Source organism: Rhipicephalus sanguineus, chromosome 3 (assembly GCF_013339695.2).
Source record: "Rhipicephalus sanguineus isolate Rsan-2018 chromosome 3, BIME_Rsan_1.4, whole genome shotgun sequence".
In the NCBI taxonomy this organism is placed as follows: Eukaryota; Metazoa; Arthropoda; class Arachnida; order Ixodida; family Ixodidae; genus Rhipicephalus; species Rhipicephalus sanguineus.
In genome coordinates, this window is record NC_051178.1 from 229824949 (window position 1) to 229837825 (window position 12877).

Below are 12877 nucleotides of genomic sequence, written 5' to 3' on the forward strand. Positions count from 1 at the left end.
AGCTGCTTGCGGTTACCTCATATCTGACGATGGTAACTCTTGTGTGCAGCTATAGTGCCGCAGGCGATAGTCCTAATCAAACTGGGACTGCGTGCTGACGCGTGGCGTCCCCCCAACGCTCACCACGCGTGGGCTCGCCAGATTCACGTCGCAACGTAAATGGCATCTGGGACATCATACAGCGGGATCTCTTTATCCACAAGGCCGCCGCCTTCTTGTTCCGAAATCGCTTGACTCAACGATATGCGCTTTCAGCCTTCAGAAGCCCGCGTTGTGTCCGTGATGCGCTGTTTCAAGTATTTCGTATTCTGCAGGCATTGCGCGCGCAGTTTTCGCTACGCGCTGCGCGCTGATAACGTACAGTGGTACCGGAAACACGCACGCACACATGCGCAAACAACGCGCGCATAAGCACCAAAGAGGCAAAGCAAACACAATCTCTCTTCCAAAGCAAATACATGGTTGTATATGTCGTCAATGCGTGTCCCATAACCCCCCCCCCCCCCGCGATTTCCGAATATGTTACCGCCACCCCCTCCCTCCTCTTCTATGTCTTCCTATCCTTTTTATCCGCCGGGCAATCTCCTGTTTTTATCGATCGGGAGAGAGGTACCTCGAGCTGGCGCTCGGTATATTGTCATACATAGCTACTTATCTCAAAAGGCGGCCTCTCCGTTCCCTTCTTTCTTCTACTTTTTACCCTTCTCCCGCGACGCTGCGTCGTATTCTCTTATATGGTCTACAGAAATCAACGTCTTTCGAAATTCAAGCTACTGTCTCTCTCTCTCTCTCCCCCCCTTTAATTACTCTTGGGCCTTTTCTGCGTGTGTGTACCTCTCCGCCGATCAATGAAGCCCTTCGAAGCCTCAGCACGCGGGCGCGACCACCCCCAAACACAGCAGTTGCTTTCGCTGCGGCATGTTGCCTTTTCGAAGAGAGAGAGAAAGGTTTATTGTGGCAGAAAAGCTGAGAGGTCGGCCTGAATCAATCTTCCTCTGTACTGCTACTCAGCGTTAGGAAAGAGGAGGGGGTGGGAGAGAGAAGGTGTCGAAAGTACGTATACATCACTTCGGAGCTTTCTTGTCTGCCTTTACGCACGGTTCACACCGTCGTGTCCCCTGCGACGGCTTATGTATTTCAATTCACACACACAATACGTAATGTACACAAAATCTTAGGCTCTCGTACCACAGCGGAGAGCACGCAAATCTGCGATGGAAAAGAGCCGCACGCAGTGTATCGCTTTTCGAACAGCGAACCTCCAGCACGAATCAGCGCGGGCAGCGAGCATGACCACGCAGCGAGGCAGAATGTCAACGGCAGGGCGACGGTCGATGCGGCCGCTGCAGGAACACCCGGCCAGCGTGAACACGGAGCGTGAACAAACACGCGAATACGGAATTTGGGCAATCTCGTGTCATTCTTCCGGTCGGGTCGGTCCACCGGCTTTTCCTCAGTGCTCTTGGTTACTCGACTGAGGTGGCGGCGGCGCCAGGCGCTCCGAGACGGCGCCAGGTGAACCACCGGAATCGCGAAAAAGGCACCAGGTTTGGAAGAGACACAAACACTCGCATAACACAACCCAGACTCGCAGGCACGTCCGGTCGAGAGGACCGTACAAGATGTGCCGTGTCTTTTTCTTCGAGAGAGAGGTTCGCCTCGGCTGATCGGTTCTCTGGGTTTCGTTCGGGACCAGTGGACCGGAGAAGCCTTTCCTCGGTGTGGGCCTCTTTTCACTGCCCTCCTCCTTCGAGACACATCGGGGATAGCCGCCACGTTAAGCGATTGGACGTCCTTGAGTCACGCTTGGCTGCTCTGCGGCGCTCGGTCGCTATAGCCGAGCTGCAGACCTCGTCGGCAGCGGCGTTGTTCTCTGCATCCCTCGCGGCGCCTCATCCGTGCGACGGAGAATTCGGCTGCGCATCCCGGAATCCGTGCCGGTGGCCACCGTTGTCCGTTCAATGTGTAACTTGTCTCTTTTTTTTTTTTTTTTCGCGCGACGTTGCGTAAAGTTGGCGCAATCTTTTACTCCGCCGTCTCCGCTTTTGTCCTTAGCGGTTTCTATGTTCGAGGGCCGCTTCACGAAATGCGATAGTCAGCGGGCAACGCCCAATTTTCTTTGGGTGAGAAAAACTTCTAGCGCCAGGAGGAAAGAAAGATTGCGGAGGTTGAAGATTCATCTGGAATACCGAACCTAGCTTTACTTGCTTGCATTTACTTGCGTTTTACTTTTGCGTCTCTCTGCAATCACAGCTTCTATATTTATTCATTGCGGCGTGTCATTAAAGCGTCTGGACACGACAAATAATTTAGACTATCGTTTTGATCAAAGGTGGCTGAGGTCACCGAACGGAAACATATGTGTACGCTTAAACCACGCTCCAATATACTACTACTGCGGTGCTCGCTCGCAATATTTTATTTGGTTCTGAAAGCGAATATTGCTTTGCCTATGCACTCCCGAGTCGGTGGGTTTGGCATATTTGCTGCTACTGATGGCTGCTATCGTCCACGCCTGGATCGGCCATTGTGACAGAAGTTTAAGTTTTATAAATATACGAGGTTGTGTGTGCTAAGGATATAACCTTTAGCAAAGCAATGGATGGGGCTACTTGGTGCACGTTCACATTGAAACGCGCTTTGTATGACAATTACGAGAAGACTAAATAACGACAAACAAAGAACAACAACTGGCCTACTTGCGCCACGTGCAATCAGTGTCAAAAGGGACCCCGAGCCAAAAAAAAAAAGAAAAGAAGAAGATGAATATCCCCGGTGCTTCGGCAGGCAGCCTTGAATTTAGATTTCCGGCCTTCTATAAAACGCCAACATGTACAGTGCAGTTCGACTGAATGCCGTCGCAAATTGCTGGGATGTTCAAACCTTTCTCAGAACTATCGGTCCCTAAACTTTTGGTCGCCGACTGACTTGTCCTGTTGTAGTTCTTTCTTCGTCGTTCCTCAGTCCTTCAGTAACTGCTTTAACAAGCGTTTTTCAACAAGAGCGAAGGATATACTAATGATGTGTGCCGAATGCAAGTACCATCAAAAGTAGTCATAAGAAATCTAGGTCATACCTATTAGGATGTCGCAGATTTGTCAAAGACATCTTTTTCCGCGTTTACAATTGTCCGATTGCTCTTTATTTCAACACCTATACGTTATTTTGAGTTCGTGAGAGCAAATTAGGTACGACTAAAAATAATGATATATCAGCAGGTGCGAATACTGGCCCTCATTGATTTTTTCCTTGATAAATTTCGAAGCAAATATAATTATCACCCATTGGGGTCCGTTGTCTAACATTCGCGCTCACAATTCTATACCCGTATCGCCGTATTTCCTCCAGACGGCCCCCGCAGTCTCTGCTGTCTCTTCGATTCGCGGAACGGCGAGTTATTATTTCCCGTGTTCACTATCTCTTTGCTTGAATGAGCTTCACAGCTGGGGCGCTCTGCAAGTAGGTCATTTCTCGCTTTTGTCCGTAGCGCGCGGATGTAAGTATATCGCTCATATTTCGATTTTCCGGACAAGAAACTGCTATAATGGCGCACGTACACAAGTCCGCTAATGCACTCCTGGATAGATCTAGGTTAAAGCGAGACCGAGGAATCGAAAACCCACGACAACGTTTCTCTGCGTGATAGGTGGCCGGCCGTTTTAATTAAAGCGGCGAAACGCTTTGTCCTTGTGTACCTGAGTGGACAACGCTTACGACAACGCCTGTCTTCAATGAAAGTGCGTTCGTGTTAACGGAACCTTGCATTTGAAAACTCTCGTTGGTAGGCGTTACCCGGTCTGGGCTGTTTCTATTCTACGAATTTTGTTGCGAATACCAACTCCTTATGGTCAGTGCCGCGACACAAATTTCATCACGCGTACTGCCCATTCGTTTCCTTGTGCATTTTTCCAACTGAACACTGGGGCTAGGGAATGCCAGCTGTCAATTCGCATTGTTTCGTAATCTCTTTCGATGCCGTTCATTAGGCCGTCTAGGCTTTCGATATGTGCCGATGTGAACAGTAGCGACAGCTTAAGACTCGCATTGTTGGCGCCTGAATCCATCTATTACAGAGGGCCGGTAGAGGTCACATTGAGGGCTACGACAGTCGGGCGGATGGAACGTCTTTTTTTTTTTTTCACTTTCTCCAGCTAAGGTGCGAACAAGTCGGCCCGTGATGCCCAACGAGAGTGAAATCTTAATCTCATAACGAACAGCTGCCATCCCTGTAATCTTTGGAGCACGCATGCGTGAGCACGTGGATTAAAGTTAATCCTTTGGGCGGACAGCAAAGGCAAGCCGCTGCTCTCGGCACCCCGCGGACACCAGTGCTTGGTAGGTAATCCGCTCCAGAATTTAAGATTGAACCTATCCATCATTAGCCGCGGGGTCTATCTTTCTTTTTCTCTTCCGACTGGTTAAAAGAGCGCCGAACCTTTCGGCGCAACCGGGCATGACCGACTTAGCTCTTACATGCTTGACAGTGACGGTCGCACTCGATCAAAGGGCTTCGTACCGCCTGCACCGGAACCACGCGTTTCGGTAACCCCAATTCTCCTTGTGATCGCTCGATGAGCTTTACATTCGCGCTGCGTTGTTTGCAGTTTCGGTAGGCCTTGGGAGATATGCGATGGGCGCCGGTCCTTCTCTATGCGCTGCGTATATGTGTGTGCAGAAGGTGTATCGAATCGTATACGCCTTTGCTACCGATTTCAACGTATACCACAGACACCTGTACAAAGCGAAACGAGTCCCCCTCGTCTGTTCAAGTTCTGTACAGCACTTGATCAGACTCGCCACAATAATGCATTCTGGCACTTCATTGAACTACTGCTGTTGATCTTGACTCTGTACTCACAATCAGTCGGGAAGTGAAATTGAAACATGAGTGCCAAGTTTCGAGTCACAAGGTAAATGAAAAGCGGGACGGTATCGTGTGGGAACAGGAGTGGGTGTAATAACAACAGCGTGTTCTGTTTACGGTGCTCCACTGTGTTTGCCTTTGAAGCCGAAGGTTCGCAATGCGAATGCCGCTGAAAAGCTTGAACGACGCCCTAGAAAAAAAGAAAAGAAAGGTTTGACAACGCATGTGAATAAAACGGTGAGACGTTTGATTATTCCGACCTCGTAAGTTGCCGAGTGCCACGAGTCAACGGAGTCTTGTTTGCTAACCTTCATCTCGACTTTCCAATATATAACCGTTGCAAACAAATAAACTGAGCGTTGTGAACCAACTTATGTGCATGAGATTCAGCAAACTGCACAACGCAAGAGAGTGCCAGCAAAAGGCAGAGACGTAAGCCGTAATTTTGTTGGCAAACACAAGCAGCTGTATAGTTCTTCTCGTGAGCACGGGAACGTTACAAGTTTAAGTTTCCTTAGATTGAGTCGCATTTACCTCTCTGTTCTCTCTCTCTCTCTCTTTCTACATCTGTTGGCAGAGGTCAAGAAATTCGTTATTAATTAATAAAAACAGCGGCTGTTGAGGAGACCCTCCGTTCAGTGACACGTCGCTTGCTGTTGATTGTGTGCGCCCTTTTTTTTTTTCTTCACTCTTCACCAAAGTCGTGAACAGTGAGTGACCGTCAGCTCCGTTGACCCGGACGGGTTTCATTGCGTGGTGCTCCGTATACTGCTTCCGCGGCTTTCACAACGTCGGAAACTTGGTCTCCACTGGCGCGTGCCGTATTTTTTTTCTTTTTCTCGAAAGCACAGCGCAGCCCACGTCTTCCGCCTCATATTGAAAGGAGCTCAGTTCTGGAGATACGAGGAAGAAGCCCTGCGAGGGACGACCGAATTTTATGGCCTCCTCGTATGCCGGCGACGTGCGGAGATAAGAATTAGCGCCGAGCGGACAAAAACTCGGCACCGTTCTCCTCGTTTGAACGCCTGTTTCTCGTGGACCGGACCAAGTATACAGGCGCTGCACGTATTATCGTCCACGCGCCGCGCCTATAGCTGTTTCTGGGTGCATTGAAGGGCGTCATAAAACAGAGCTCGCTCGGTGTTCTCGACATCGCGAGAGAAGCGGTCTTATCAACCATCTCGAAAATTGGAAAGCGAGAAGGACATGCGGCCGCATTTTCTTCGAATTCCTGAGCTGTGAGACTTCTTAGCTCTGTACACCGCCCCGTACAGATGTACCACACCGACAAGGCATGAATGAAGCCGGAAGACATTGCGAAAGGGTCGCCTTGCCAATGAGTCTTAGGACCTTAATCCCCTTCTACCGCACTCGAATCTCACCAACGCGGCTGTAGAAAGTTCAGCGTCATAGGTGGATCTAACGACGCTCCCAGAATGTAAGTTGCGTCCAGAGTTCGCGAACAATACCTTTTGCGGATGTTCCGTCCGCAGCCGTACCTCTATAGAGGTACGACGTCGTCACATATAGGCGTTCGCAACAAGAAAACGGCTTTGTTCTCATCCGGAACAAAGCTGCTTCCCTGTTGGGTCGTGAAGCGCCGAGCAATTCCGCAGATGAGCCGCGTTTCTCCGGCTGCTGCCAACGGCAGTCGTTGAAGCGACGTTGTGAAAATGGCGTGCGGCAGGGGCGTAGCCAAGGGGGGGGCTTGGGGGGGTTCAACCCCCCCCCCCGAAATTTTTCAGTTTTGCTTGCGTATATATGCACGCACACATACAAACGCACGCACGAACGTACATAAAGTATGGTTGAACCCCCCCCCCCCCCCCCCGAAAAAAATTTCTGGCTACGCCCCTGGCGTGCGGGCACTATAACCATTATCGCGCTGTCTCTGTTGCGGTCGCAACGTGCAGATTAATCCCAGAGGAAAGGCTTAATCAGCTCAAGATCGGCGATTACGAGAGGCACAGGTAAAAGAGAAACGTTTCCATGCACAGACTGTTCCCCTTCTCCGGTACTCAAAGGACCCATGCCATTCCAGCTGCGCTGAATACGATTCTCGGTTTATGTCACAGTGGATTGATGGACGGAAAACAAAGAACACACAGGGTAGCACGGCAGCGACACACGTGCTGCTTGTTCTCTTCCCTTCGTTGCCCTCCTTTGTAGCGAGAGCATACGCACACGCTGCGGTCTTTTTTTTTTTTTTCTTTTTTTCCGAGCTGGCGTAAGCGTACTGCCGACTCAGAGTCACCGCAGAAACAAGACTTGTCAGTGTTTTGGGAGCAAAACCGGAGGCCTTCCTCTCTCATTTCCTTTCTCTCATTCCTCCTCCTCCTCTTACGTCCTCCATGCATAACGTTCGTCGCTCCTTCCTTTCGAGGGAAACCCGACAAGAATCGGAGGAAGGCAAGAAACAAAAGTATACACACTCGCCAACTGCTCGGAGGAAGGTCCTTTCTCTTTCGCGCGTGCAGAACTAGAAGCGGGTGAGAGAGAGAGAGAGAAAGAGAAAAAAGAAATAGAGAGAAGAGGGCGGTACTTTTTTGCCGACGCTGCTCGGAATCTTGGCCTACATCTTCGTCAGTCGTTGCTTGAGTTTTGGTCGCTTCCGCAGCGCGGTCGCTGGCAGTGCTCTCTCTCCTGCCATTTGTCGAACCGGCCGGCCTCCGCGCGGACTCGCTGTCGCTGGCGTCGCCGCTGCGTCCACGACGTGTGTCGCCGAGAGTCTGCCGCTTCCTTCCGTCGTGACCACAGCTGTCCCGCGCCGCGCGAACGGTCTCAGAGCCGCTCGTGTAACAACCGAGGCTGCTGCTCGGATTGCCGTAGCGCCAGTGGGACCCTTGACCTTCCTCCGACAAGAGAGTGTGTCTGTGTGTGTGCACGCGTGCTCGGTGCTTGCTTTGAGTGGTGTGGCTTTCGAGTGCGCTGGAAAAGAAGGAAGCGACTGTCGTCTTGCGCGGGCTACTAACGTCTGTCGCCCCGGATGAGCGAGCCAGGCCGACTTCCCGCGCAATTAGCGACGACGATTGGAGGTCTTCTCGGCGCCAGGACGAGCACTGACGCCTCTCTTGCGGCCCCGACGGCTCATTCTTCGGCTCGAGCGACTGGATTACACAATGCACCTCCCCCTCTGAAGCCTCGCAACAAGCGCTCACTTCCCGCACTTGATCATCTGGAGGAGGCGCCTGGACTCATTTGCTAGTCCCAGCACTCTCATCTTGAAGTAAACGCGAGCGCTCGACCGCGTCGAAGTTTTAAAGTATCTTTTCGTATACAAGACCCACAGTGATCTCCACCTCCGCTGTTCATCAGTGTTCTTTACAGCAACGTTTAGGCGAGTGTGTATGAGCGAGGTCACTTACGGCTGCGTTCTCGACATAGGATATTACCTGCACTGACTGGTGAACTTCACAGTGGACACGTCACGCCCTAGTGGGCAGGCATCTGCAGACTTCTCTACGTGTCCCTATGCAGCGTGGGCCGTGGTGATCGACAGTGAACGACACTGCACTGTGCAGTGCTTTGTCGCAGTCACATCCTGTGTCTATATTACCGTTACATGCGTGGTCACGTGTTCTAAGGCAGCACCACACCGTGGCATCGCTGCACCATGGAGGTCCCGGAAGAAGTTTGCTCCAAGGAGAACGAATGCGCGAAGGCGCAAGAAGACAATGGAGAAACCGAGGCGGTGCAGCAGTGTGGCGTGGGTAGGTTGTTACAAAGGCCAGCTCTCATACGCCGCCGGCCCACGGCCGATTGCGTTGCATGCGCGAGCGCACTCTTTCTTATTCTTCTTCTTCTAATTTGCCTTCATTTTTTTCTGTTCGCTTTTTCCGAATTAGCGGGTAGCGAGCCACCCCGTTGGGCGTCCTCTTGAACCGCGTGGGTTGGGCCATTCGATTGAGGTTTATGGGCGGCTACTCCCGGCGTTGTTTATGCAATTCGCTCGTTACACTCTTTGCGAAGAGTCCGTTACGGCGCGAAATGGTTCGGTTGGCCGCGATACTCACTACCCCCGCCGGCGCCGGCGAAAGTTTTGCTAACGCCAACTGTTGTTCTATGCAGCTTGCCGTGTGGCCATTGTCGCTACGGCGAAGGCCGGGCGGCACGAGGTTTGTTCACTTTGTGCACGCGTCCGCGCGTGCTGAAAGCAATGTAGAGGTTACAATGCGCGGGAATTCTGCGAAGAGAAAAAAAAAAAGATTAGAAACGGGCGTTTGAGTGTGCTGCCCTGCTTCAATGGCACAGTCAGTGTCTATAACGCAGCAGCGAGAAATCGTCGATTGTTATAGCCGTGAAACACTATATCTCGTAATATTTGAAACGACGTATAGCGACAAAGGTAAGAGTTCGCAGGTATCTGCGAAATTGCCGAAAATTTCTTATTTTTTGTCTTTGGGTCGGTACACAGTTTCTGCGGAAATGACGGGGCATTTTGAAGCGTACTGTGTAGATAGTTAAAGGATTAATTATTCTGTGACGCCTGCCTAAGTCACGATATCATCGCGAGGCACGCCGTAGTGAGAGTCTCGATCGGGATTAAATTTTTGACCACCTGGGATTATTTAACGCGCACCTAAATCAAACTCCACGAATGCTTCTGTGCACAGTCGAATTGCGGACGCCGTGGGGGGCAGTCGAGCCCGCGTCTTTATGCTTAGCAGCCGCTATACCGGCTTGGTGGGTTGTTTATCTTCCAAATACTTGGCCATGCGTTCATGAAGCGTCATTAATAATCCAAGCCCAATGTTCCTATAATGCAATAACGATGGCCCTGACAATGCTCTTTCTGTAAGTCAAAAAGATTACAATGTAAATATAGAACAAAGAAAATAGAGGGGGCACGTAATTATTTCTTTTACCTGGTTAGAGGCTTAATTATTCTAGGTGATATAATAGTAGGTTTTAGCGATAAAGTAGCACCTATCAAGGCACCACAGGTCAGATGCTGATGTAACCGGCATGAATTCATCCCTTCTTTTTCTTCTTTTGTTTGCTTTTTCTTAGACGCGCCGCTTTGTACTTTGTGTTTTTTTTTTTAACGGAACCAGTACATTCGTGTCGTAATGTGTGCCGTTCACCCAGCGTATTGAGGTTAACGTTCTTCTGGGCCTCGCCAGATGTGTACGCATGTCTTACCAGTTCATTATATAGCGCTCAACGCAATATCGATTCTATGTTTAGCTCCGATTGTTTACTCTCCTGCGCAACGCCGCAGTCTGGCCGTGCACGGAGAAAATCACAGACTTGCGCCGAAGCCCCGCGTCTGTTGTCCTTCCGCCTTGCAAATAAATGGAAGCGGGCCGCACATCTGTTATCAGCAAAACGTACCAGCCACAAAAAAAAAAATGGCACCGACATTTACCTGCGGTAGTGTTTTTCGCTTAAAAACAAACTATGGGAAACACTAGAGATCCAGTTCTTTTACTCCCTATGAACGTGCGTTTTGAGTCCTGTTTCCTGCTTTAATGCCAGCTATGCCTCTTCCAACCAAAATAAATGCAAACTTCACATCCTCTTGCATGGCTCGCTTTTCGAGGCCTTCGGCAAGGAGGAGGGTATGTAAGAGGAGGCGGGGGAAACGCGACGAAGAAAACAACGCCCCGCAATCTTCCTAATGACCTTGCGAAAATGGCCGCCGTGTTTCGAAGCGCGGCGCGCGGCCAACTCAACGCTGTATAGGCTTCCCAAGCAACGCTTAGCGGCGCTGCTGCTCTTGACAGGCAGCGCCATCTCTGGCAGAAAAAGAGAAACTGGGGCGTGATCAGCGAGCGCTTTCCCTTCTCGCCACCGCGTTGCCGCTCGCTTCCGTGCACGTGCAGAGCTCTCGCGGTGCACTTGCGGCGTCTCGCAATGTACCGCGTGCAGTGCGGCTTCAAAAGGATCTTCAAGCTTGACTGGCACTTCCGCAAAGCGAACTTGATAAAATGAGGAAAGCTCGTCAATCACGTTAACGGTGAACAGCAGACGATCGACGACAACCACGCCCGACTCAAAGCGAAATGCATTCCCAAGTCGCGATTACACCGTGTAGGACGTATACCTCGAGGTAAGTCTCATTCTGTCACGTTAAAGATGAATAATGGTCCACATGCACTCCGAAATGAAGCCGTACACGCTATCGATGTTCTGCGGCGTGGACTACGAATCATATGATTGTTGTTTTGATATGGCATGCTTACAGTAGCAGCCGTGTACTTTCGTGAAGAAAACGTTTGCGGCGTGCGAAAAAAGATTATACGGCCATGGCACTGCTTCCTGAGAAGGTTAGAGTCAAGTCCTCCGTGCCGCTGGAGAATCACCCGCCGATTAAGACGCGAGGCAGCTAGCTGAGCTTCAACCACTGTGAAGCAAGATGAACTGCTCGCCTCGTTTTTTCGGCTCTCGCGTCATGCTTGCAGTCTCTTTTTATGATACCGACTTGACAGGCGTATAAAACCTGTTGCGTGAACGCGGCTAGAAAATCGCACAAAGTCAGAAGGTGGTTAATTCAAGGTTGCAATTGCAAAACATGTATGAAGTGCCAGTTATATTTAGCGGCTTAAATATATATCACCCCAATAAAGTGACAAAAACAAAGCAAACCTGCAGAACGATGTCAAAGCTTGCTGAAAATGCACAGACGTCCGTTCCGGCGTGATAAAGCAGCCTTGCCGACGCGTGAAATGCAGGCGCCGAACTTCGGACAATGTGCGGAGTTCAGTTGAATTCAACCAACCGCGCAACGCTAACGGTATAACGCGAATGTGAACGTTCAACAACGACGGGTAGGTCTCACGAGAACGGGGAATCAAAACACAAAGTTGCTTCACCTACAACCGTAACTGGACTTTAACAATGCGAGAAGACAGCGAGTAATCATTACTGTAGTCGCTGCGTGCATGCGCCCCGTTACTTACCGATTCAGGTAGTCAAAACGAACGAAAGCGATGAACTCAGACAGCCAATATAGAAGGCGAGACAGCGCTGTCAGCTATCCACGCTTGCCGCCTTTATTTCTCGTGCGACACGCCCGGGAACCGATACAGTTTAACACGTGAATCGTGTGCCTTGTCTGCACTGTTGTGGCTGGCCACCAAACCGCAATACTTCGGACCACGCTTGCGCTTCCGCGGGGTCGCTTCTGCCATCGTGGAAATGCGCAGCTTCGCACAGCAAGCCTCTCGGTTCAACGTGCCGAGCTGACGGCCCCACAGTTACCCGCACCGAGAGAAGAACGCGAGCGCACGTGCGCTACCGCTACCGTGAAAGGGGCTGAGTCGGCCGCGCGACGGTTCAGTGTTTTCCGACAGAGCCGCAGCGCGGCTGGCGCGGCGCTGTCGTCGCGCCGCAAACTTGAGCTTGGGTTCCCTTTACGGAGCGCGGACGCGTTCCAACTGATACTTAAATCCGCGAAATAGCGGCCGATCGGTGGCACAGCCTATCGAGAACGCCGCTACCTGTCCTTGCGACTATAAAAGCATCGAGAGAGGAGAAATGAGATAACGAGAGGCTGTGGTATAGGTAAGAAGGCCGAACAAGAGACGCAGTTTTTAGCCAGAACGCGTCAGCCTTTCCTTCTCTCTATGGTCGGTTGCGTTGTACTGTATGCGTACAGCTGTGTTTCATACCCCTCGCCTTTTCCCCAGATGTGGTACACGATCGGCTTCATTTTTTTTTTTTTTTGTTCTACCGCGCTCCACCGGCCAAGAAGTTTACAAGAAGTTGGTTAGGCGCGCCTTCTCTTGGCCACGCCACCCGGAGTTACGTGAAATGCACGGTGCACTGCCGCTAATACTTGGCGCGGACGAGATACCTATCCGCTTGGCCTGCGTGGCGTGCGCCAGTCGCCCTTTGAATACTGACGGCCGTTATTCTGAATTCTCGTCCTCCGCATCTTACTGCAACGTTCGGCGAAATGGGCGGCGGAGACCCAAGGTCTTGCGATAGGGGGGGCTTCACGTTATACTCAGCTGACGTTTTCCTTTCTGCGTGCCAATACAGATAAACGTGCGAAAAAGGCTCTGCGCC

General features: G+C 51.0%; 1 protein-coding gene across 1 annotated transcript in view; it reads left to right on the forward strand.

Moving 5' to 3' along the window:
• Nucleotides 1-8446: 8446 nt before the first annotated feature.
• LOC119388357 (pro-interleukin-16) overlaps nucleotides 8447-12877 on the forward strand; it is a 34453-nt gene continuing 30022 nt past the window's right edge. The window contains exon 1 of the mRNA XM_049413920.1: nucleotides 8447-8574. Coding sequence (XP_049269877.1) covers nucleotides 8478-8574 — 97 coding nt within the window. The 5' untranslated portion in view covers nucleotides 8447-8477. The remainder of the gene's footprint in view (nucleotides 8575-12877) is intronic.